Source organism: Zalophus californianus, chromosome 13, assembly GCF_009762305.2.
Source record: "Zalophus californianus isolate mZalCal1 chromosome 13, mZalCal1.pri.v2, whole genome shotgun sequence".
NCBI lineage: Eukaryota > Metazoa > Chordata > Mammalia > Carnivora > Otariidae > Zalophus > Zalophus californianus.
This window is the reverse complement of record NC_045607.1, coordinates 84,488,645-84,513,170: the sequence shown is the minus strand read 5'-3', so window position 1 is coordinate 84,513,170 and position 24,526 is coordinate 84,488,645. Positions and strand designations below refer to the sequence as shown.

Here is a 24,526-nt window from a genome sequence, read left to right as displayed (position 1 = left end):
TGAATAAACACCTTTGCCTTTTTCTCGGTGAATCCGTCTGTGACTAAGGGCATCTCTCTCTTTCTCCTCTTTGTTCTAATCTTTTTTTTTTAAGTCCTAAAATATCTTTAATATTGGACAGATGGCAGCACTATGTCTGCCTGAAGATGTTTCTGACTTTCTAAAGTCTTCTGTCTCTGGAGATGACACTATATATCATCACTGTCTGATGGAACTTTTAGAACTTTTTGAGATGATGGAAAGGTTCTGTAATCTATCCTGGCCACTAGCCACATGTGCTTATCAAACACTCAAAATGTACCAAGTGTGACTGAAGAACTGAATCTTGTATTTTATTTAATTTTAATTCATTAAAATTTAAGTTTAAATCACTGTAAGTGATTAAAAGCTGTCATACTGGATAGCACAGCTCTATAATTCAGCATTTAAAATGTGGAATTTTTTTTTTTTTATGGATCCAGACTGTTACATCCAAAAGCAACTATAAGTTAAATAAACGTAGGTCACCAAACACCGTGAATGCATATTTGGCAAACCCAAACCAGATTTCTTCATGTGATAACCACACTCTCTTTTGACTTGAGACAATGAGGTATGGTAGACAAAGCACTGTATCAGCAGCTGGAAGGCTTGCTTCCTTTTCCTAGCTCTGCCATACAGGCTGCCGAGCAAATGCTTCAGACTCTTGAAATACCTAGAAACCACTTGTTTCCTCATCTATAAATTGGTTATGAGAGCATGGCTGCGTTATCCTGGGAATCAAATGAAAGTGTTATGTAACATCCATAGCTTTAAGAAATGTAAGGGAATATTATTATGGTCAACTGAATATATCTCACAAAATAATGATTTGACTGCATGTATTGAATAAAACAACTTATAACTCCGGTCCAAGTTTTAGCCAAGGGAAAATCCATTTGTTGATTTGCCGCACACTATGCTGGCCATATGATGATCAGCAATGGTAATAATCATATTAGCATACAGTTCAGCTTACGGAATCAGTTCAGCTTACAAGAACTTCTCAATGCCTTGTGAAATCTTTTAGGGGTGGAGGTTGAAGTGCAATGGTATGAAGAAGGCTGGGTCAGCATGGGACTTGGGTGTGCCTTCCAAATGGGTGTTTGTACCAGTCGTATTTGATTCCAGTGGGCCATGCAAAGGTGGTTGTTCCAAAGAACGGGAGTGCATTTGCCCTGACATTTACTAGAGCTCTCTGGGGAACAAAGAAAAGGAGCATGGATTTGGAAGGGAGGCAGAGTGGAATATGGCGGTGTGTGGGATGTAGGGAGGGAGGAAGTAGGCAGCAGGAGGGGGAGCCTGTGTTTCAACATATAAGCCTTCTTTACTGGGATGGATCTGGAATTCTGGGATGAGCTGGCGTCAGGTCTTGTCTCCAGAAGGGAAAAAGAACTGGGTGGTGACTGGTCTGTATTTCTACTGGTGTTCACTGCAGAATAGGTGAATGGAATGAGTTACTATGGCCCAGACATTAGGAAGGGCGGGCTTGTAATATACAAGAAAGCCCTAAAGAGCTTGTCATAACTTTCTCTCGCTTCCCTTCCCAAATCCCCATCCCTGACTTGTGGAAATGGGAAATCTATTATATGGGCAATAGCCAATTTTAGGGTGCCCTTGGTTCCATCTATCTCCCTGTTCAGTTAGCTCATTCTTGAATCTTTTAGCCTCAAGTCGTCATTCACTTTTTTTATGGGGAAGGAAAAGGAACGGGAGAGGTTTTAAGAACAGCTGGGCCCTCCCAGTTGCTGGGGTGGGTTATTTTAAGCTTTGTTTAATGTGCCCAGAGACCCAGATGACATTTTTAACTAAGCTGAGTTATTAAATCTTGTGATAAAGCATAATGATGTTTATTGAAAAGACAGACACACATCAGCAACATTATGTGTGAAACTTGCCTGAGGAATTTTCTATAAAACATCTGTTCTCTTTGAGCCCTTCGTGAACTCTGGAAGTTTGATGGTTTCTGTACAGACTTGAGGGATAGAAGTTGGAACCTAATTTTGAGAAAACTAAGCATAGGTATTGACTTTCCTCACCTTACCCTTCATGTTTTGGGCCCTGGCCACTCTTCTGTTAGACAAGAGTAATGTAAACAAATACTGGGGTAAGATTTGGACAGGATTATTTGAGAATAATAGGCAGGGGGGGGAAAAGATCTAATTTCCCAGGGATCTTTAAATTGAAGGTAGAAAACTCAGTGTCCTTTGTTAGACTACAGCTTTGACAGTTAATTGCAAACATTCAAGATTTGGCCAATATGCCTCTAATGTTTATACTTGTGGAGCCAAAGGAAAAAGTTTAGGCCCTTTCATCCGACTTGACTCTCACTAGTTGTGAATAAGAGGATATCTAGAATATACACAAGACATGTTAAAATCCACATTTTCTGAATCTTTCATCTCCTACATTTTTAGTGATGGTCAAATTTTGGAGTGATGCTTGTATTTGTACGAAGAGAAAATTTTCAGGAAATTCAAAGAAATCCTTCTTCTTGGCATCAAATCACAGAAATTGTTCTTTCCCTTTCCAAGTTTCTGGTTATAGGTGTTTTGTAATGTAATATTTAATTATTGCCTTTCTTTTGTTTTCCTCCAATAAGAGTCCTCTTTTGTAGCTAGGGGTATCTAGTTTTATATTTAAGGCTTTCTAATGGAAAGAGAAAAGAAGTTGAAATCAGAAGACCAGAGTTTATAAGAAATGGTTAATATCTACACCATATGAAAAGCTTTTCCAAATCAGTAAAGAATTCAAAAAATTCAAAAGAAATATTGTCAACTACAACAACGAACATATGAAAAGGAGATCGTCCTCATTAATAACTGGAAAAATATAAACAAAAACAATCCATCAATTTGAAAAAAACCGAAAGTACTCAGAGCTGGTATGAATGTCTGAAAATTGTCATGCGAATGGAAGTTAAATCGATAGAACTTTTTGTCCAGGCATTTTAGCTGTGTGTATCAAAATGAATCGAGTACTTGTCTAATAATCCACCAGTCCCTTAATCTGAGAATCTATCCTGTAAATTTTCTAATACAAACGTGGAAATGTCTACATACAGGAATACTTGCCACAGCATTTTGCAAAAGAAAACCTTGGAAACAGGGGCGCCTGGGTGGCTCAGTCCGTTATGCGTCTGCCTTCAGCTCAGGTCATAATCCCAGGGTCCAGGGATCGAGCCCCACATCCGGCTTCCTGCTCGGTGGGGAGCCTCTTCTCCCTTTCCCTCAGCTGCTCCCCCTGCTTGTGCTCTTCTCTCTCTCTCTCTCTCTCTCTCTCTGGCAAATAAATAAATAAGTAAATAAATAAAACCTATTTAAAAAAAAAGAAAACCTTGGAAACAGTTTATATGTTCAATAGTAGCAAACAGGTACCTAATGCATGACATGAGCATAACACTGAGGCATTAAAACCCGTAAACAAAGGAGGCGGATCTATACAGTACCTGAAAAAGATATGAATGATAGTTTGTTCAGTAAAACAAAGCAGTTGTAGATTAAGAAGAATATAGTTCCGACTTCTATCCCTCATCTCTATAGAAACTATCAAACTTCCAGAGTTCACAGAGGGCTCAAAGAGAAGAGATGTTTTATAGAAAATTCTTCAGGCAAGTTTCACACATAATGTTGCTGATGTGTGACTGTCTTTTCAATAAACACCATTATGCTTTATCCCAAGACTTAATAAAGCAGCTCAGTTAAAAATGTCACCTGGGTCTCTGGCCACATTAAACAAATCTATAATGTAGGCATAGAAAATAGGGTTGGAAGAACATAACTCTAGTTAACAGTTAACAGTGAATACATCTGTGGTGTGTGTATGGTAGGGGGTATGGGTATGTGGTTGTGTATGGTAGGGAAGGAGAATCCTTTCTCTTTCTACTTCATATACTTCTCTTTATTAAATGCTCATACATGGTGTGTGCATTGCTCTCATGATTAAACACACCAGGAAAAAATAATAAAGAAAAAAGGAGAAGGTCTGGATTTGAATCCCAGTACTACCGTTTGCAACTTGTATGAGTGCAGAGAAGTCAAGTGGCTTTCCAGGGTTGGTCTCCTCATTTATACAAATAGGGAAAGTAAAACCACTTGCCCCCACATCTTCCATGTTTGTTGGGAGGATTATAATCAATTGTTTTATTTATTCTCATAAGACAACTATTACCAAGCTCTTTTCCTCTGATTAGAATAAGAGGACCTGGGCATATGTGCTTTGTAGTCTCAGTAACTTTACTGACCAGAAGGTGCCTGTTGATGTGGTGATCCCAGTTGCTTTGGTAAGGCTTCCTCTTGACGTTTGGCTTTCTTCCATGCTGTGGGCTAAGGCTTGGGTGGTGACTGCTGAAGTCGCCATCCCATCCTCGCTCCTAGTGTGTGTGCATGTCTGTATGCACACACACACACACACACACACACACACACACTCTCGCTCATGCACACACACCCTGCCACAGTACTTGAGGTGGCAACAGCTGCTCTGGCATAGACTTTAACTCCAAGGACTTTTTTTTGCGGGGTCTGTGCATTATTTCCTGGTATGAATGAGCTGAGTCAATGCCATGCTTTTCCACCTTAAACCTTTCTGAGGCTCCGGTTGCATTCAAGTAGACCCCCCCTCCCCTACTGAAGCCAGATCTTAATCTGCTCATTTCATGAGGATTTTCAAGCCTAATGGACTGGGCCATGTGAGAGATTACTGAGAGGAACAGAGCAAGCAGAGGCTAAGAGACTCCACGCTAATCTGCTGAGTTGTCTGAAAATGCTCAGCTGCCGACGCTAGAGATGCATTAAAGTATTTTGTCAGGATGTTTGTCAGGGTGTCTGTTCCCGCAGCCTTGCCGAATGTTTGGTTCAGAGGCATAATCTTTTTTTGGACAGGATCTCCCAAATGTAAAGTGACAGATGCTAATGTGGAATATAATACAGAAAACCCAGCCCTGCTGTCATAAATAACGGTAAATTGTTTAATCTTGCTGAGTTGTAAATCTATTATTGCCAGAGGTCTTTAGTTCACTGGAACATAGTATGAGGAGTGGGGGCACTTAGCAAATGGGCAGTAATTGTTTCCCAACCAGACAGAAACGGGTCTGATGGAATTTATTTTAAAAGCCACATAAATGCATTTTAATTGATTGTGACAACTACTCAGGAAAAAACACATGGCTATAGACATTGAGTTTTTTTGGGGGGGGGAATATGTAGGCAACGCACACACATATATATTCTATCTATAAAGATGGCAAAGATACTGAGTTTTTTGTTATATATATAGCTTTGTTTTATATATATTTCCTGTCTACCTATGAAGGTGCCAGGTGGAAAGTGTTTTTAAACATTTAGAGGGTTTATCAAGTAGCATATGTATGTATGCATGTGCACAGGATACCCCCCCCCGCCCCCAAATACATATCTTCTTCCCTGGATGTCTTCAACAGGAGAGTAGGCCAGATGTCAGGAATGTTGGAAGACTACATAGAACCAAAGGAGGTGGCTAAGTGTTCCTAAATGACCTATGTTTCTAGGATAATAAATAGAATTGGGCTAGAGTTGGATGGGCCAATAGTAAGACATATAAGTAGAAGAAATCATACTGTTCTAGGCGAGAATGTGTCTTGTAAGAGCAGCTCTCTGCAGTGAGCCCAACAACATGGGTAAGGTAGCAGGTTATAGCATATCCTAGCGGATAGTGCAAGTCAGAGGCACAGATATGAAAATGAAATGATCCAGGTCAAGGTGAGGGTACAGACCTGGTCCTGTCGCTCCTTACCATGGACTTCAGCAGTTTCTCAGTGAGCAGCCTTGGTGGTTAAAGAAGAAAGAAGACATTGCATTTATGTAGGCATGTTACAACTAATTTGCTATTTCATTGTTGCCAAGCTATATTCAGTTTAATTTATTTCATAGCCTGTGTTTAGTACTCAAACATTTTTTAGTTTCACAAGTAAAAACTTCAGGTAAAAGAACACTTTTTAAAAAATTTTATTTTAAAGAGAGAGAGAGAAAGAGAGCATGCATGCATGCAGATGGGGGAGGGAGAGGCAAAAGGGAAGGGAGAGAGAGACTCTCAAGGAGACTGCGCTGAGCTCAGAGCCAGACATGGGGCTCGATCTCAGGACCCTGAGATCACGACCTGAGCCGAAACCAAGAGTCTGATGCTCAACCGACTGTGCCCCCCCAGGTGCCCCAAAAAGCACTTTTATATTGGTCAGTAAATGATGCTACATTTAAATATTGGAAGACTTTACATGTGCTAAAATCATATTGTGGGAGAGTATTTAGTGACACAGAAACATAGACACCAGGGACGGGCTGGATATATTAAGTGAAAGATGTAGATGACACAAATAATCCCTCTTGTAAAAATACGGAAATATGTAAATGAAAGAGAGAGAGAAACAGAGATACCAAGACACAAAGGGTACACACATAATGTGAACAGTGTTCATTTTTAGATATAGAGATGACTCTTATTTTCTTCTTGCTTATGTGTGCTTCCTAGATGTCCAAAAAAGGAACATGTATGTATGTTTACATATATATTTGTAATCAGAAAACCACTGTAGGTTAGCAAAACAACAACAGATTCATTCAATGACTGAATTAAGGAATTCATACATAAGAATTAAGAAATGGCTCGAGGAAGAGGAAGGAAGGCAATGGAAGCTCCTGGAGTCTTTATTTGGTGCAAGACACTGAACTGGAGCTTGCTTACGTTACCTCTTCTCACCTCCCATCTTTTAGAATAACAAACCCAAGACACAGGGGGATCTTGCCTGAAGTCACTTAGCCAGTAGGAGGCAAGGGCAGTTTTTATATCCTTGCCCATTGGACATGAAAATCCCGGTTTATCTCAGGGCACTCAACTCTGCCTTCTTGACCCAGGTAGGTCCAGTGGTTCCTCTGCAGGTCTTCAGTTGGGTTAAGCACCTCATAAAATAACAACAAACAGATCCTTTCTTATTTCAGTGAGCCAAGTCCTATACATCAAGGCAAAGATTTCAGTATTTTCCAAGTGCTGAATTACCTAATTACTAGGAGGGACATAAGTTCTAATGTCACCACCCCCATTTTGCACCCAAGGAAAGCTCAGTTGCCTGATCCTCAATGAGATCTCCAGAATTGGTGAGTTGGTGGAGGAATAGAACCTGAGCCAAACTTCTGGGTGCCCATGACTTTTCTGCACCTGTTCAGGTGTTAGGGACCGAATGTCCTAACAATCTGTCTTGGTTTGATTCTGGTAGACTCTCCTCTCTCCTTCCAGCCCCAAAGTGTGTGTGTAAAGACTTCCAGGGGGACAGGAAGCTGAGGATGGGCTCAGTGGCTCCCATCTGGTCTCCATGTAACAAAGCATATAACTGCATCATTATCCATGTGCAAATGGAGAAGTCCCTTGATGTTTGGATAACCACATCCATGTCTTGAGTTTGTTATTTCTCAAAATTCCACTTAGCCATCTCGGGCTTACTCATGTGCAGCCCTGCACAAAGGCTGACACGCCCCTCTGACAGCTGGGACCAAAGCCCTGCCATCATGGCGGCTTGGCTTTGGGCTTGCTTTGTGGGTTTTGGTTTTTGTTTAACTATGAAGACAGGAAACAGGCATCTTTGTGTATATGGCTTTCTGTGCACTTTGGAGATGGCCGTGGTTGTGGCTGTGTGGTCCGCACAACACTCTGGGACCCATCAAGGAAGCTTCTGTTTATGGCTCTCTTCGCTCTCTGATTCACTTTGGGAATGACAGGGATATGACACAGTGAGTGGAGGATATTGGGGAATGTCATGCTTACTTTTCCTTGTCTCTCTTTGGGACTCTTTTTAAAAAAATGACTATGTAAAGCTCAAAGGAAATCATAGGAGGGAAGTCATAGTGAAGGGAGTTCACACATGAAAACAATCCTGCGTTCATTAGTGTTACGTTCCTGGGAGAAACTCATTTGGAGTAAAAAATCTGCCTCTACTCTGAGACCCTAGCCTGGGGGTTTCAGCTGCCCATCACTGCTCTCTAGCACTTTGAGCTAATTAGAAACTGAACTCATTGCTAAATCTAATTTAGAAGAATAGTTTGTTAGTGTTCTGAAAGAGGGAGATATGAGAAAGAAAATTATTATTTTTTAAAAAGATTTATTTATTTAGAGAGAGAAATTGGGGGGAGGGGCAGAGAGAACGAGAGAACCTCAAACAGACTCCCCACTGAGCGCAGAGCCGGAGGCAGGGGCTCGATCCCACGACCCTGAGATCATGACCTGAGCTGAAATCAAGAGTCAGATGCCTAACTGACTGAGCCACCCAGGTGCCCTGAGAAAGAAAATCATCTTAAAAATTAGCTGTATAGGGTGCCCAGTGTAAAGAAATGGCCGGGCTGGGAGAAAGCTTTCTGAGATAAAATATTCTCTTTTCAGGACACTGGTCCGTGGCATGTGGAGGGCACACTGATTCCCATTCGGGGGTGGAGCAGTAATGATGCAGTCCAGGCGAGGTTGAAGCATCCGTGGGAGGTACCGACATCAGTTTAGGAGACTAGACAGAGAAAGATGATTAAGTAAGGGCACCCTGGGCAATGTGGCTAATTGCACGCTGGGCCCTGCTATATCTTCTCTTGCCCAAGCCTTTGGAAGTCCTGCCTGGGTAGGAACAAGCTCAAGCTGGGTCTGTCTGTGTATCTGTGTGTGTGGGAAAGCATGTGCCTCAGGTAGGTCTGCGGGCACCAGTGTGATAGTGTTCACGTGGCTTCCTGTGGATCCTGGGAGCCATACGTGTGTACCGCCCAGTGTGTGTGTACGTGACAGGGCATTAGGGGCCCCCTCGCGCCTCTTTGCGAGTGGGAACGGAAGGACATGTTGCCCGGGAGCGGGTGCAGCCCACTCTGGTTCCCTTTCCTCCAGCCAAAGCCAGACCGAATGGGGATGGGAGTGGCGATTCCCCCAATGCCCGCTAGGGGAGGGTCGGGGAGGCAGCCGCAGGACGCCTTGATGTGGACCGCCCCCCTACTCCCTATTGTGGTCTGGGTTTCACTCAGGAGTAGAAGTCAGACGCTCCCTGCTCCAATGCCCTAAACAAACGCAAGGCTAATTATGTAAGTAGACCATTTTCTTCTTGCAAGGTATCGTCTGCTGCGTTGGCGGAGGTAGTATTTCTAGGACTTTTTTTGGAAAGTGAAATGGTAGCTTAAGGGATAACCTGCTGTCTAAAAGTGAATTTTAGTGGGTGGCTCAGTCAGTTAAGCGTTTGACTCTTGATTTCAGCTCAGGTCATGATCTCAGGGTCGTGAGATCAAACCCTGCACCAGGATCTGTGGCGGAGTGGGGAGTCTGCTTGAGACTCCCTCTCCCTCTGCCCCTCCCCACACTTGCCCACATGCTCTCTCCCTCTCCCTCTCACTCAAAATAAATAAATAAATAAATAAAATGAATTTTAACTGTTTGAGGAGGGTAGGGCGCCAGGGTGGTTCAGTCAGTTAAGCCTCTGCCTTCAGCTCAGGTCATGATACCAGCGTCCGGGGATCGAGTCCCGCATCAGGCTCTCTGCTCAGTGGGGAGTCTGCTTCTCCCTCTGCCTCTGCCCCTCCCCATGCTTGTGCTCTCCCTCTCTCTCTCTCAAATAAATACATAAAATCTTTTTAAAAAAGTAAGTGTTTGCAGAGGATGATGGTAACTTAATGTCGTGCTTAATTTCACAAAGGGTTTTTCTTTATGGGATCTCATCTTAAGATTCTCAGCTTTGCAGATGAAGACAAGAAGCCTTAGAAAAGTGAAGTGATTTGTCCTCCTCTGGGGTGGAAGCCAGATTCACATCTAGATCTTTTAACTTTGAAATTGAGTGCTCTTTCTTTAAACAACAGGGCTTCCAAAGGTTATATTTCTTTTATCAGTTGCTAGCAGGCCAGAAGTCTGAAATCCAGCAGGGTCTTATACTTCCTCTGGGGGCTCTAAGGGTAAACCATTCCATGCTTCTTCTAGCTTCTGGTGTGGTGGCTGCCATATTCCTTGGCATTCCCTGGCTTGTGGCCGCTTTACTCTGATCTCTGCCTGTCTTCACAGTGCTTCTTCTTCTGGGTGTATCTTCTTTTCTGTGTGTCCACTTCAGTAAGAACAAAGGTCTTCCCCTTCCACGATGGAAGTGGTCCCAGTGTAGTCAACCTGCAACCAGGTGGTTAGCTGATCACCCCGGGAATGGTGCCATATTAGGGACTCAGTTTTGGTTTCTGTCGGGTGCCCACTGGTGGCTGTAGCCAGGCTGGCAAGAGGAAATCCATGTTGCTGAGTCCGTGTATAACCTCCCTCCTTGCCACCATGATCACTTTTTCCCTGAACCCATTGGTCAATGACAGGAGTGGCTACAGGGGAAGGAGGCTGATCAGTATTCACAGACTAGGTCATTCTACCGCTTGATTCTTAAAATCATTCTCTGCTCAAGTCCCCTTTTAGGGAGGATTTGTGGGGGATACAAGTATCTTCATGGTTTTTCATGTCTAACTTTAGAAGAAGCTCTATCACTTGCTCTTGCAGCTCCTCCAGCCCTTATTATTGCCTGAGATGTCCCACAATTAAATTTATATACAGTGTTCAGCATTACCTCTTTTTAAAGATTTTATTTATTTATTTGACAGAGAGAGACACAGTGAGAGAGGGAACACAGCAAGAGACAGAGTGGGAGAGGGAGAAGCAGGCTTCCCGCTGAGCAGGGAGCCTGATGCGGGGCTCGATCCCAGGACCCTGGGATCATGACCTGAGCCGAAGGCAGATGCTCAATGACTGAGCCACCCAGGTGCCCCTCACGTTAACCTTCTTAAACAGAATATATATTACCTTTTCAAACAAGAAATAACTGAAATTTGGTTAAGATAAAAAGTTGGTCTATAATCTCAACTACTTGATAAATAAATTGTATATATTTATTTCTGTATTTTTTCCAAGTCCTAGCCCCAAAGTTAATATAACTTTACATTGTGTGTGTGTGTGTGTGTGTGTGTGTGTGTTTAAGTAGGCTCCAGTGGAGCCTAACATGGAGCTTGAACTCACAACCTTGAGATCAAGAGCTGAACTGAAATCAAGAGTCAGCTGCTTAACTGACTGAGCCACCCAGGCGCCCACACCTTCCCCCTTTAACGGTTGTTTCTTTACAAGCAATTCTTAAAAATGGGAGAGACAGAAAAATATGAACAAAGGTTACAAGTAGTTTTTAGATTCACGAACCTACAGACTTACTCCTTGAGGGCAGTGACTAAACCATATTTATTGCTGTATCTGTAGGGTCTTCGACGTTGCCTGTTTCATGGTAATCCTCAATAAGATGAGTTGAATGACTAAATAAATTTTAACAAGAGCATGTGGAACATGATTTATTATGGCTCTGGATAACAATATGAGTATAATTATTGCCCAATGTCTTTCCCATCTTGACAAATGACACCATCATCCCTTAAATTATTAAAGGTAGAAATCTGGGAGTAGATTCTTTTCCTCACTGCCCTTGTATTAGTTGTTCATTGCTGTGCAAGAAATTATGACAAAACTTATGTCCTAACATGGCAACGAATATTTATTTTACTCACAGGAGATAGTTTGTTCTGACTTGGGGACTCTCAGGAAGTCACAGTCACATGTTGGTGGGGGCTTTGTCATATGAACGTTTGGTGCAACTGGAGGATCCATTGCAACACGGCCCACTCACACAGCTGGCAAGTTGCTGCTGGCTGTTCGTAGGAGACCTCAGTTCCTCTCCCTTTGGGTGGCTGCTACGTAGGGCTCCTTGCATGTCTTCATGACAGAGTGGCTGGTCTCCCTCAGAGTCAACAATCCAAGACAGCAAAGTAGAAGCTACAGTGTCATTTATGGCCTCACCTTGGAAGTCATGCACTCTCAGTTCTACAGTGTTCTACCAATCACCAGTTCTGCCTTATTCACTGTGGGACTTATTCAGAGGGGACTGCACGAAGGCACAAATACCAGAAGGCAAGGATCATTGGGGGCCATCTTGAAGGCTTGCTACCAGAGTTCCTCTCTTTTATATTTCATTCTAACTATGTGTTCTTTTCATTCTCCTTCCAAAAAAGAGTCTCAAATAGAATCCCTTCTCTTTATTTCTTCTGCCTCTAGCCTAGTCCAAGACACTGTCCACACTCGGCTCCACTGTAATATTCTTCCATCTGATCTTCCTCTTTTGGCTCTTGTCACTCTAATGCATTTCTCACATAGCAGCCATTCATTCATTTTTTCGGTGAATTCATTCAACTTATTTATTGTGATCTTACTACAGACTAGATTTGTTCTAGGTTCTCAAAATATAACAATGGATGAAACAAAGCCCTTAGAGCTTCTGTATAGCTGGGAAATAAGTAAACGAATAATATGGAAAATATTAGGTGGCAATATGTGTAATAAGGAAGATTAAAACAAGGTAAAGGAAAGAGAGGAAAATAGAAAAATTAGGGATGTGTGGGTGCTATGTTATATTGGTCAGCCAATGGTGCTATCTCTGAGTAGTTGACATTGGGACAGAAACCCAAAGGATAGGAGAAGGAGGCATATGCATATCTGGGTAAGAGTGTCCAAAGCAGAGGAAAGAGCAAATGCAAAGGCCCTGATCATGCTTGATGTGTTTGAGGAACAGTAAACCTACCAATGTGGCTGGAGCAGAGGAGAGAGGGAAGTAGAGGATGTCAGGTAATGGGGGTTAGGTCATGCAGGGCCTTAAAGAATATGATGATGACTTTGGCTTTACTTTGGGTTTGTCATTGACATATTTTGCTGACACGATATGACTTGCTTTCTGAAAAGATCATTTGGACTACTCATTTCTGTGATCTTTTAAAATGTAGATATCACATCACTTCCACTGCTTAAAGCTCTTCAATGAATTCCCATTGCACTTAGGATAAAAATCCAAGCTCCCTTAGCTATTATTTTATTAACATGTTTACTTTTATTATTAAAATTGACACCCCATTATTCTCTTTCACAGAACCCTGCCGATTTCCTTACCAATACATATCGAACTAGTAAATATTATTATTAGGCTTATTTGTTTATAAACTGTCTCCTCCACTTGAAAATATGTACTCTGGGGATGTTGTGGGTCTTTCCATACTAAATCATCCCAGGACTGTTTTGTTCTTGGAGCTCTTGTGTTTGCTCTTTGTACATTTTTTCCTGTATTTTCCTCATTTTCATATTTGGTCAGTGACCTACTTCTAGCAATGCTGTAGTTGGTGCCAGAGCAATTTTGGTGTTGAGCTGGATGCTAGTGCTTACCTTGGCTTGTGGGCTACAGCAGTACTTCTCACATTTTAATGGACAAATGAAGTAGCTGGAAGTGGGGAGGGGATCTTGTTAAGGTACTTATTGATTCTTCCTCAGTGGGTCTTGAGTGGACCTTGAGGTTCTGCATTTCTACCAAGCTCATAGGTGATGGCCGTGCTGCTGATTCTTAACAAGGGGATTTGATCACCAAGCTTGGCTGAACGTGGAAATCACCTGTAGAGCTTGAGTATTGGTAATTTTAAGGCTTCATTCAGATTCTGAATTGTCGTAACATTTGAGAACCACTGGATTGGATGACGTTGGTCTCTATTTTAAGACAAAGCATACTGAGTAATACTCGGCAGGGCTATGTGGCTTTCTTTTTTAAAGTCAATTTTGTAGCTCTAGGAAGACTCTGACCACACCCATGGATGACCTCCAGATCTCTGCCTAGCATGACTGGGGAGTTTTTTCTGGTGTCTCCAGCACATGTTGTCAGTGGCAGAAATAAGTCTTGCCTTCGTAAGAGTGGTCGTTCCGAGGGCAGTTAAATACACCCGCTGTATGACGAGGCTATAGTAAGCCAGGTCCCTCCTGTATGAGCTTGTCTTGAGGAAGAGAGAGGAAGGGGGTGAAGCAGAGAAGCACTCCATTTCTTTTTTCTTCTAATTTCTAGCATGTTCACGTGTAGAGTTTCTAAGCCAGTAACAAACTAAGAACGTCTTGTGTAGTTCAAGCTAACCTCTTGGTCATCAAAAGCGGATGTTTCAAACTACTAAATATCAATGAGGCAGATCCAGTTTGCAGCCTGATAATTGACTGCTAGATGTGGGTGCCCCAAAGGTGTTATAAAGACAATGCCAGAGCTCTCCTTCACCCCTTAACCTGAAGCCCACTCAGTTCCTTTTGTCAAGTGATTTACTGTCTATTAACAGAGCCTGGGGCACTTCCCAATGAAATGCCTCTGATCCCCTGTAACTGGATTGATTTTTTTCTTTGGCTGATCTAGATTGGACGACTGATTATTGGACAGAATGGCATCTTGTCGACACCTGCTGTTTCCTGCATCATCAGGAAGATCAAGGCAGCTGGTGGAATCATCCTAACAGCCAGCCATTGCCCTGGAGGGCCAGGGGGAGAGTTTGGAGTGAAGTTCAATGTTGCCAATGGAGGTATGTGGCTTAGTATATGCCTTAATCATCCTGATTTCTGTCCTCTTATGTCGTTGTAGTTTTATTTGTTAAAAAAGATTTATTTATGGGGCGCCTGGGTTGCTCAGTCGTTAAGCGTCTGCCTTCGGCTCAGGTCATGATCCCAGAGTCCTGGGATCGAGCCCTGCATCGGGCTCCCTGCGCAGCGGGAAGCCTGCTTCTCCCTCTCCCACTCCCCCTGCTTGTGTTCCCTCTCTCGCTGTCTCTCTCTCTCTCTCTGTCAAAATAAATAAATAAATACATAAATCTTTTAAAAAAAAGATTTATTTATTTCAGAGAGAGGGAGAGCATGTGTGAGAGTAGGGGGGGTGCAGAGGGAGGAGAGGGAGAGAGAGAATCTCAAGCAGACTCACACTGAGCACGGAGCCTGATGTGGCCCTCGATCTCACAACCCGAGATCAAGACCTGAGCCAAAACCGAGAGTCAGATGCTTAACTGACTGTGCCATCCCATGTGCCCCAGCCATCGTAGTCTTACAATGACCCTCTGATGGTAGACAAGCAAGGTGGAGGGGAAATGGCTCAGAAAGTTCCAGTGAGGGGCTCTATTAGGTTTCCCTAGAGGCACAGAAGAGTAGGCTATATAGAGATTTATTATAAGGAATTGGCTGGGTTCTGGTTCAAGATGGTGACGTAGGAATATCCAGAACTCACCTCCTCTCATGGACACACTGAATCTACAGATATATAGACCAGTTTCCTCTGAAAAAACCCTAAAAACTAGCAGAGCAGCCCCTTTACACAGGGCAAATGAAAGGGAAACTATGTTAAAGTGGGTAGGAGAGGCTGCGACACAACCTCACCATAAACCTCACTGCTGGCGAAATAATCCACCACCTGGAAAGAATGCAGAATGCTGAACTTCTCTCCGAGGAAGGAGGGGTTTTTACTCTACATTGGGTACTCCAGCTTTTAAGACTGACACCTGAGGAGGGGGGCGGAGCAAGATGGCGGAGGAGTAGGAGACCTGGGTTTCGTCTGGTCTCAGGAATTCAGCTGGATAGGGATCAAACCATTCTGAACACCTACGAACTCAACAGGAGATCGAAGAGAAGAATAGCAACAACTCTCTGAACAGAGAAGCGACCACTTTCTGGAAGGTAGGACGTGCGGAGAAGTGAATCCGAGGCGATATTCGGGAGGATAGACGGCGGGGGAGGGGGCCTCCGTCGGCCGCTTCTGGCAAGTGCTAGAGCCGCGGAGCACAAAATCGGACCTTTGAGAAGTCGGCTCCGCGGAGGGACGTCACTCCAGTGGCTAAGCGGGGGGTGGAACCCTCGCGGGACAGTGTGGTCTCAGGACCCTCGGGGTCACAGGAAGGCCGGGGGTGCCTGAGTGCGGCAGAGCTCCCAGGGATGGGAGCGGGGAAGCCGGCTGCAGAGACGGAGCCGAGGCGCGGGCTCTCAGCTCGGGGTGGCCATAAACTGTGATCCGCGGCCCAGGCGGGCCACTGCGCCTCCAGCAGGGACCCAACAAGCGGCAGAGCCGGGGAGACTCCCCTTCCTCCCCCGGGAGGAGCGGCGCGGGAGCGCACTGCAGGGATCTGCTGGGTTTGGAGACTCCACACGGGGTCGGGAGCCAGAGATAGCAACACTCGGTCACAGGCCGGGTGAGCACGGAGTGCGGCCGGAGACCGGGGAGACGGGAGTGACTGCTTTTCTCTGGGGGCGCACTGAGGAGCGGGGCCCCGAGTTCTCGGCTCCTCGGGGCGGAGATTGGGAGGCCACCATTTTCACTCTCGTCCCCCAAGTCTGTGCGGAAAGCTTGCAGGGAACAAAAGCTCCTGAGATCAAACCCGAGCAGCTTGCTTAGCCCTGACCAACAACGGCGCGGCAATTCCGCCTCCGGCAAAGACATTTGGGAACCACGGCAACAGGCCCCTCCCCCAGAAGATCAGCAAGAATAGCCAGCCAAGACCAAGTTTACCGATCAATGAGAACGGCAGAACTCCAGTGCTAGGGGAATAGTGCACATAGAATCCATGGCTTTTTTCCCCATGATTCTTTAGTCTTTCAAAGTTCATTTTTTTAACTGTCTTTTTTTTTTGAATTTTTCTTTTTCCCTTTTTCAACCAACATCTTATCAATCCCTTTCTTAAAAAACATTTTTATTTTTCATTTCTAGAGTCATAATTTCTATCCCTTTATAGTAATTACCCTTATTTTTGGCATATATATATATAAGTTCTCTCTTTAAAATTTTGAGATGCAGTTTCTTCTAACAGATCAAAATATACCCTAAATCTCTAGTGTATGGCTTTGTTCTAGTCTCCTACCTGATCACATACTCTCTTTTCTTTTTAAATCTTCTTTCTTTTTTCAAACAACTTCTTATCAATTCCTTTTATAAAATTTTTTATAATTTTCATCTTTACAGTCATATTCCATCCCTTCATTGTATTAACCCTTATTTTTGAACATATATAAGTTTTTCTCTCTTTAAAATTTTCGGAGGCACTATCTTCTAACAGACCAAAATATGCCCAAAATCTAGTGTGTGGCGCTGATCTATGCACCAGCCTGATCATATTTGATCATATTCTGTTTTTTTTTTTCTTTTGTTCTGTTTTGGTTTTTATCTTTTTTTTTCTTTTTCTTCTTTCTTCCCCTTTTCCCCCAGTTTCAGGTCTTTTCTGATTTGTTTAGAGTATATTTTCTGGGGACATTTTTACCCTGTTAGCATTTTGTTCTCTCATTCATCTCTTCTCCTCTGGACAAAATGACAAGATGGAAAAAATCACCTCAACAGAAAGAACAAGAGACAGTACCAACTGCCAGGGACCTACTCAATATGGACGTTAGTACGATGTCGGACCTAGAGTTCAAAATGGTGATTTTAAAGATACTAGCTGGGCTTGAAAAAAGCATGGAAGTTGTTAGACCCTTTCTGGAGAGATAAAAGAGCTAAAATCTAACCAAGTCGAAATCAAAAAGGCTATTAATGAGGTGCAATCAAAAATGGGGGCACTAACTGCTAGGATAAATGAGGCAGAAGAGAGAATAAGTGATAGAGAAGACCAAATGATGGAAAATAAAGCCGCAGAGAAAAAGAGAGATAAACAACTACTGGATCGTGAGGGCAGAATTCGAGAGATGAGCAATACCACAAAACGAAACGACATTAGAATAATTGGGATCCCAGAAGAAGAGAGAGAGGGGCAGAAGGTATATTGGAGCAAATTATAGCAGAGAACTTCCCTAATTTGGAGAAGGAAACAGGCATCAAAATCCAGGAGGCACAGAGAACCCCTCTCAAAATCAATAAAAATAGGTCAACACCCCGACATCTAATAGTAAAACTTATGAGTCTCAGAGACAAAGAGAAAATCCTGAAAGCAGCTCCGGAGAAGAGATATGTAACCTACAATGGTAGAAACATTAGATTGGCAAAGACTTATCCACAGAGACCTGGCAGGCCAGAAAGGACTGGCATGATATATTCAGAGCACTAAAGGAGAAAAATATGCAGCCAAGAATACTATATCCAGCTAGGCTGTCATTGAAAATAGAAGGAGAGATAAAAAGCTTCCAGGACAAACAAAAACTAAAGGAATTTGCAAACACGAAATCAGCCCTCCAAGAAATATTGAAAGGGGTCCTCTAAGCAAAGAGAGAGCCTAAAAGCAACATAGACCAGAAAGGAACACAGACAATATACAGTAACAGTCACCTTACAGGCAATACAATGGCACTAAATTCCTATCTTTCAATAGTTACCCTGAATGTAAATGGGCTAAATGCCCCAATCAAAAGACACAGGCCATCAGATTGGATTAAAAAAGAAGACCCATTGATATGCTGCCTGGAAGAGACTCATTTTAGACCCAAAGACACCCCCAGATTGAAAGTGAAGGAGTGGAAAACCATTTACCATGCTAATGGACACCAAAAGAAAGCTGGGGTGGCAATCCTTAGACAAATTAGATTTTAATCCAAAGACTATAATAAGAGATGAGGAAGGACGCTATGTTCTACTTAAAGGGTCTACCAAACAAGAAGATCTAACAATTGTAAATATGTATGCCCCTAACATGGGAGCAGCCAATTATATAAGCCAATTAATAACAAAATCAAGAAACACATTGACAACAATACAATAATAGTGGGGGACTTTAACACTCCCCCTCACTGAAATGGACAGATCATCTAGGGAAAAGATCAACACGGAAATACTTTAAATGACACACTGGACCAAATGGACTTTACAGATATATTCAGAACGTTCCATCCCAAAGCAACAGAATACACATTCTTCTCTAGTACCCATGGAACATTCTCCAGAATAGATCACATCCTAGGTCACAAATCAGGTCTCAACCGGTACCAAAAGATTGGGATCATTCCCTGCATATTTTCAGACCACAGTGCTTTGAGACTAGAACTCAATCACAAGAGGAAAGTCGGAAAGAACTCAAATACATGGAGGCTAAAGAGCATCCTACTAAAGAATGAATGGGTCAAACAGGAAATTAAAGAAGAATTAAAAAAATTTATGGAAACCAATGAAAATGAAAACACAGCTGTTCAAAATCTTTGGCATACAGCAAAGGCAGTCCTAAGAGGAAAGTATATAGCAATACAAGCCTTTCTCAAGAAACAAGAAAGGTCTCAAATACACAACCTAACCCTACACCTAAAGGAGCTGGAGAAAGAAGAGCAAATAAAGCCTAAACCCAGCAGGAGAAGAGAAATAATAAAGATCAGAGCAGAAATCAATGAAATAGAAACCAAAAGAACAGTAGAACAGATCAATGAAACTAGGAGCTGGTTCTTTGAAAGAATTAACAAGATTGATAGCCCCCTGTCCAGACTTATCAAAAAGGAAAGAGAAAGGACCCAAATAAACAAAATCATGAATGAAAAGAGGAGAGATCACAACCAATACCAAAGAAATACAAACAATTATAAAAACATATTATGAGCACCTCTATGCCAGCAAATTAGATAACCTGGGAGAAATGGATGCATTCCTAGAGATGTATGAACTTCCAAAACTGAAAGAGGAAGAAATAGAAAACCTGAACAGACCTATAGCCACTAAGGAAATTGAAGCAGTCATCAAAAATCTCCCAACAAACAAAAGCCCAGGGCCAGATGGCTTCCCAGGGGAATTCTACCAAACATTTAAAGAATTAATACCTATTCTCCTGAAATTGTTCCAAAAAATAGAAATGGAAGGAAAACTTCCAAACTCGTTTTATGAGGCTACCATTACCTTGATCCCAAAACCAAAGACCCCATCAAAAAAGAGAATTACAGACCAATATCCTTGATGAACATGGATGCAAAAATTCTCACCAAAATACTAGCCAAGTGGAGCCAACAGTACATTAAAAGGATTATTCACCACGACCAAGTGGGATTTATCCCTGGGCTGCAAGGTTGGTTCAACATCCGCAAATCAATCAACGTGATACAATACATTAACAAAAGAAAGAACAAGAGTCATATGATCCTCTCAATAGATGCAGAAAAAGCATTTGACAAAGTACAGCAACCTTTCTTGATCAAAACTCTTCAGAGTATAGGGATAGAGGGTACATACCTCAATATCGTAAAAGCCATCTATGAAAAACCCACAGCGAATATCATTCTCAATGAGGAAAAACTGAGAGCTTTCCCCCTAAGGTCAGGAACGTGGCAGGGATGTCCACTATCACCACTGCTACTCGACATAGTATTAGACGTCCTAGCCACAGCAATCAGACAACAAAAAGAAATCAAAGGCATCCAAATCAGCAAAGAGGAAGTCAAACTCTCACTCTTTGCAGATGATATGATGCTGTATGTGGAAAACCCAAAAGACTCCACCCCAAAACTGCTAGAACTCATACAGGAATTCAGTAAAGTGGCAGGATAGAAAATCAGTGCACAGAAATAAGAGGCATTCCTATACACCAACAACAAGACAGAAGAAAGAGAAATTAAGAAGTCGATTCCATTTACAATTTCACCCAAAACCATAAGATACCTAGGAATAAATCTAACCAAAGAGGCAAAGGATCTGTACTCAGAAAACTATAAAATACTCATGAAAGAAATTGAGGAAGACACAAAGAAATGGAAAAAAGTTCCATGCTCATAGATTGGAAGAACAAACATTGTGAAGGTGTCAATGCTACCTAGAGCAATCTACACATTCTATGCAATCCCCATCAAAATACCATCCACTTTTTTCAAAGAAATGGAACAAATAATCCTAAAATTTGTATGGAACCAGAAAAGACCCCGAATAGCCAGGGGAACGTTGAAAAGAAAAGCAAAGCTGGTGGCATCGCAATTCCGGACTTCCAGCTCTATTACAAAGCTGTCATCATCAAGACAGTATGGTACTGGCACAAAAACAGACACATAGATCAATGGAACAGAATCGAGAGCCCAGAAATGGACCCTCAACTCTATGGTCAACTCATCTTTGACAAAGCAGGAAAGAATGTCCAATGGACAAAAGACAGTCTCTTCAACAAATGGTGTTGGAAAAATTGGACAGCCACATACAGAAGAATGAAACTGGACCATTTCCTTACACCATACACAAAAATAGACTCAAAATGTTTGAAAGATCTAAATGTGAGACAGGAGTCCCTCAACATGCTAAAGGAGAACACAGGCAGCAACCTCTTCGACCTCATCAGCTGCAGCAACTTCTTCCTAGAAACATCGCCAAAGCTAAGGGAAGCAAGGGCAAAAATGAACTATTGGGACCTCATCAGGATAAAAAGCTTTTGCACAGCAAAAGAAACAGTCCACAAAACCAAAAGACAACCGACAGAATGGGAGAAGATATTTGCAAATGACATATCAGATAAAGGGCTAGTATCCAAAATCTATAAAGAACTTACCAAACTCAACACCCAAAGAACAAATGATCCAATCAAGAAATGGGCAGAAGACACGAACAGACATTTTCCCAAAGAAGACATCCAAATGGCCAACAGACACATGAAAAGGTGCTCAACATCGCTCGGCATCAGGGAAATCCAAATTAAAACCTCAATGAGATATCGCCTCACACCTGTCAGAATGGCTAAAATGAACAAGTCAGGAAATGACAGATGTTGGCGGGGATGCGGAGAAAGGGGAACCCTCCTATACTGTTGGTGGGAATGCAAGCTGGTGCAACCCCTCTGGAAAATAGTATGGAGGTTCCTCAAAAAGTTGAAGATAGAGCTACCCTACGATCCAGCAATTGCACTCCTGGGTATTTACCCCAAAGATACAAATGTAGGGATCCGAAGGGGTACGTGCACCCCGATGTTTATAGCAGCAATGTCCACAATAGCCAAACTGTGGAAAGAGCCAAGATGTTCATCAACAGATGAATGGATAAAGAAGATTTGGTATATATATACAGTGGAATATTATGCAGCCATCAAAAGGAATGAGATCTTGCCATTTGTGACGAAGTGTATGGAACTGGAGGGTGTTATGCTGAGCGAAATAAGTCAATCAGAGAAAGACATGTATCATATGACCTCGTATGATATGAGGAATTCTTAATCTCAGGAAACAGAATGAGGGTTGCTGGAGCGGTGTGGGGTGGGAGGGATGGGGTGGCTGGGTGATAGACATTGGGGAGGGTGTGTGCTATGGTGAGTGCTGTGAATTGTGCAAGACTGTTGAATCACAGATCTGTACCTCTGAAACAAATAATACAATGTATGTTAAAAAAAAAAAAAGGAAGAAGATAGCAGGAGGGGAAGAATGAAGGGGGGCAATCGGAGGGGGAGATGAACCATGAGAGACGATGGACTCTGAAAAACAAACTGAGGGTTCTAGAGGGGAGGGGGGTGGGAGGATGGATTAGCCTGGTGATGGGTATTAAAGAGGGCACGTTCTGCATGGAGCCCTGGTTGTCATACACAAACAATGAATCGTGGAACACTGCATCAAAAACTAATGATGTAATGTATGGTGATTAACGTAACAATAAAATATTTTAAAAAGACTGACACCTGAGAGATGAGCCCCCAAAATATCTGGCTTTGAAGACCAGCAGGCTATTGCCCTTGACCCTAAGGTCTGTAGCGAACTGAGGGATAGCTCTTTAAGGGCCTGCACGCAGCCTCACCTGCCCCAGGGCCCAGAGAGGAAGTTGGCTCACTTCCTGTGATTATGGAGGCTTAAAAGGCCCGAGACCTGTAGACCCAGGAGAGCTGATGGCGGAGTTCTGGCCTGAGTTCAAAGGCCTGAGATACAGCAGATCTGATGGTGTAAGTTCCAGTCCGCGTCCAGGTTCAAAGGCAGGAGAGGACTGTGTCTCAGCTGGAAGCCAGGCAGAGAGAGTGAATTCTCCCTCACTCAGCCTCTTGTTCTGTCCAGGCTTTCAGTGGCTTGGATGAGGGCACTACCCTGGGGACGGCACTCTCCTTTCCTCAGTCTACTGATTCACATACTAATCTCATCCAAAAACAGCCCTATATACACACAGGAATAAGGTTTAACCAAATATCTGGGCATCCAGATAGGCTCAGTCAGGTTGACATATAAAATCAACCATCATAACCCTTGAGGTGACATGACAAGGAAGTGGCCTAATGGGATCTTGAATCCCCTTGGTCTCTTGGTCCTCTGCCCTCCTTAGCACAGTGAAATGGTTGTATAATGGATGCTTATCTGATATGGAAGTACTCTGGGTTTTAAAGTTGGAACGGACCCTCTAAGTCATTTAGATCATTCCTGTCATTTTATAGATGAAGAAATCCCCACGAGGCTGTTATTTGCTCAAGTTCACATGGCTGCTCAAGGCCAGAAAAATGATTTTTTAGCATAACTTGTAGACGTCTCTCTTTCCTACATTGTTGACCTTCTCTCGCTGAAATGCTTAGAATTATTTCACTATTTCTTATATTAATGTATATACATATATATACACACACACATATTAATGTATATACATTTTTCCATTTTGCACTTTTCTCCCCTAAAGGATTTTAAAGTAAATTACAGCATGAAGACGTTTTACACCTAAATATTTCTGAATACATCTCTTAAAAAGAAAGACATTCCAACATAAATACATTATCACACCTAAGAAAATATGTAACAAAATAACACCAATTCTCTAATACCATCTAAAACCTAATCTATATTCAAATTTTTCCAGTTGTGTCCAAAATGTTATTTAGAGCTGTTTTACTCAAACTGGGATGCATCCAAGAACTATGCATTGCATTTCGTTGTTAAGTCTCTTAATCTTAGTCTAGGACACTGAGTCTGCATTTATACAAAAGTAGGAGCTGAATTTTAACCAACAACAGTAACCTTTATGAATTATTTTTGGCCTAGGCCAGAATATTCATTATTTCCCTCCTTGCAGCCATTTTGGACATTATCCAAACAAATGAACTTCACTCACATCAAGTGTTTTAAAAAAAAACACCTTATGACGTGTCCTATTCTTCGAGAAGTTTTGCTTCATTAGAAAGCATACCTAGGACCCACATCTAGTCTTGCAGCAACTACTGAGGATTTCAGGAAAAAAAATAGGCAATATTCAGTTATTCTCTATGCTGTTAACACAGGAAATTGAATGGGCTCAGAAAATGGCAATTCATAGAGAAATGTGTTATAAAAGTTGCCAAGCTAAATGGATTTCAAGTAAGCATTTGGAATTTGTATACGATTTCATATCTTACAAGAACATCTCAGTCTTCTCTATGATATCCTATGAGACATAAAGGGAGAAGATATTATTTAAATACCCATTTTGTAGAATAAATTACAGGAGGAAATGAGACCTATTCAGCCATAGAGGAAGGAGATTGAATTTATCATTTGGCCTTTAACTGCATTGAAAATCCCTCTCTTAACGCTTAATTCTTCTTATTTGCATCGTCTTGGCGTCATTACTGAAGCTAACATTCCTAATGGCAAAGAAAGATTCAGTTGGTTTCTTCCTACTCAAAGTAGAATCAATTTTACCATAATTTCTTTTTCCTGAAGAGGCATTCATCTCTTTTCATTGTGTTCATATAGATACTTTTTTTTTTGAATTAATTAAGAAGCTAAGTGTCTTGGGGCACCAGGGTGGTTCAGTCGGTTGGATATCCAACTC

The 24,526-nt window shown here is 42.3% G+C and overlaps 1 protein-coding gene across 2 annotated transcripts in view; it reads left to right on the top strand.

Annotated features, from left to right (window-relative positions):
- PGM5 (phosphoglucomutase 5) overlaps positions 1 to 24,526 on the top strand; it is a 209,583-nt gene that overhangs the window by 4,673 nt on the left and 180,384 nt on the right. For both annotated transcript variants that reach the window (XM_027616806.2, XM_027616805.2), the window contains exon 2: positions 14,270 to 14,432. In XM_027616806.2, the coding sequence (XP_027472607.1) occupies positions 14,270 to 14,432 (163 nt within the window). The remainder of the gene's footprint in view (positions 1 to 14,269; positions 14,433 to 24,526) is intronic.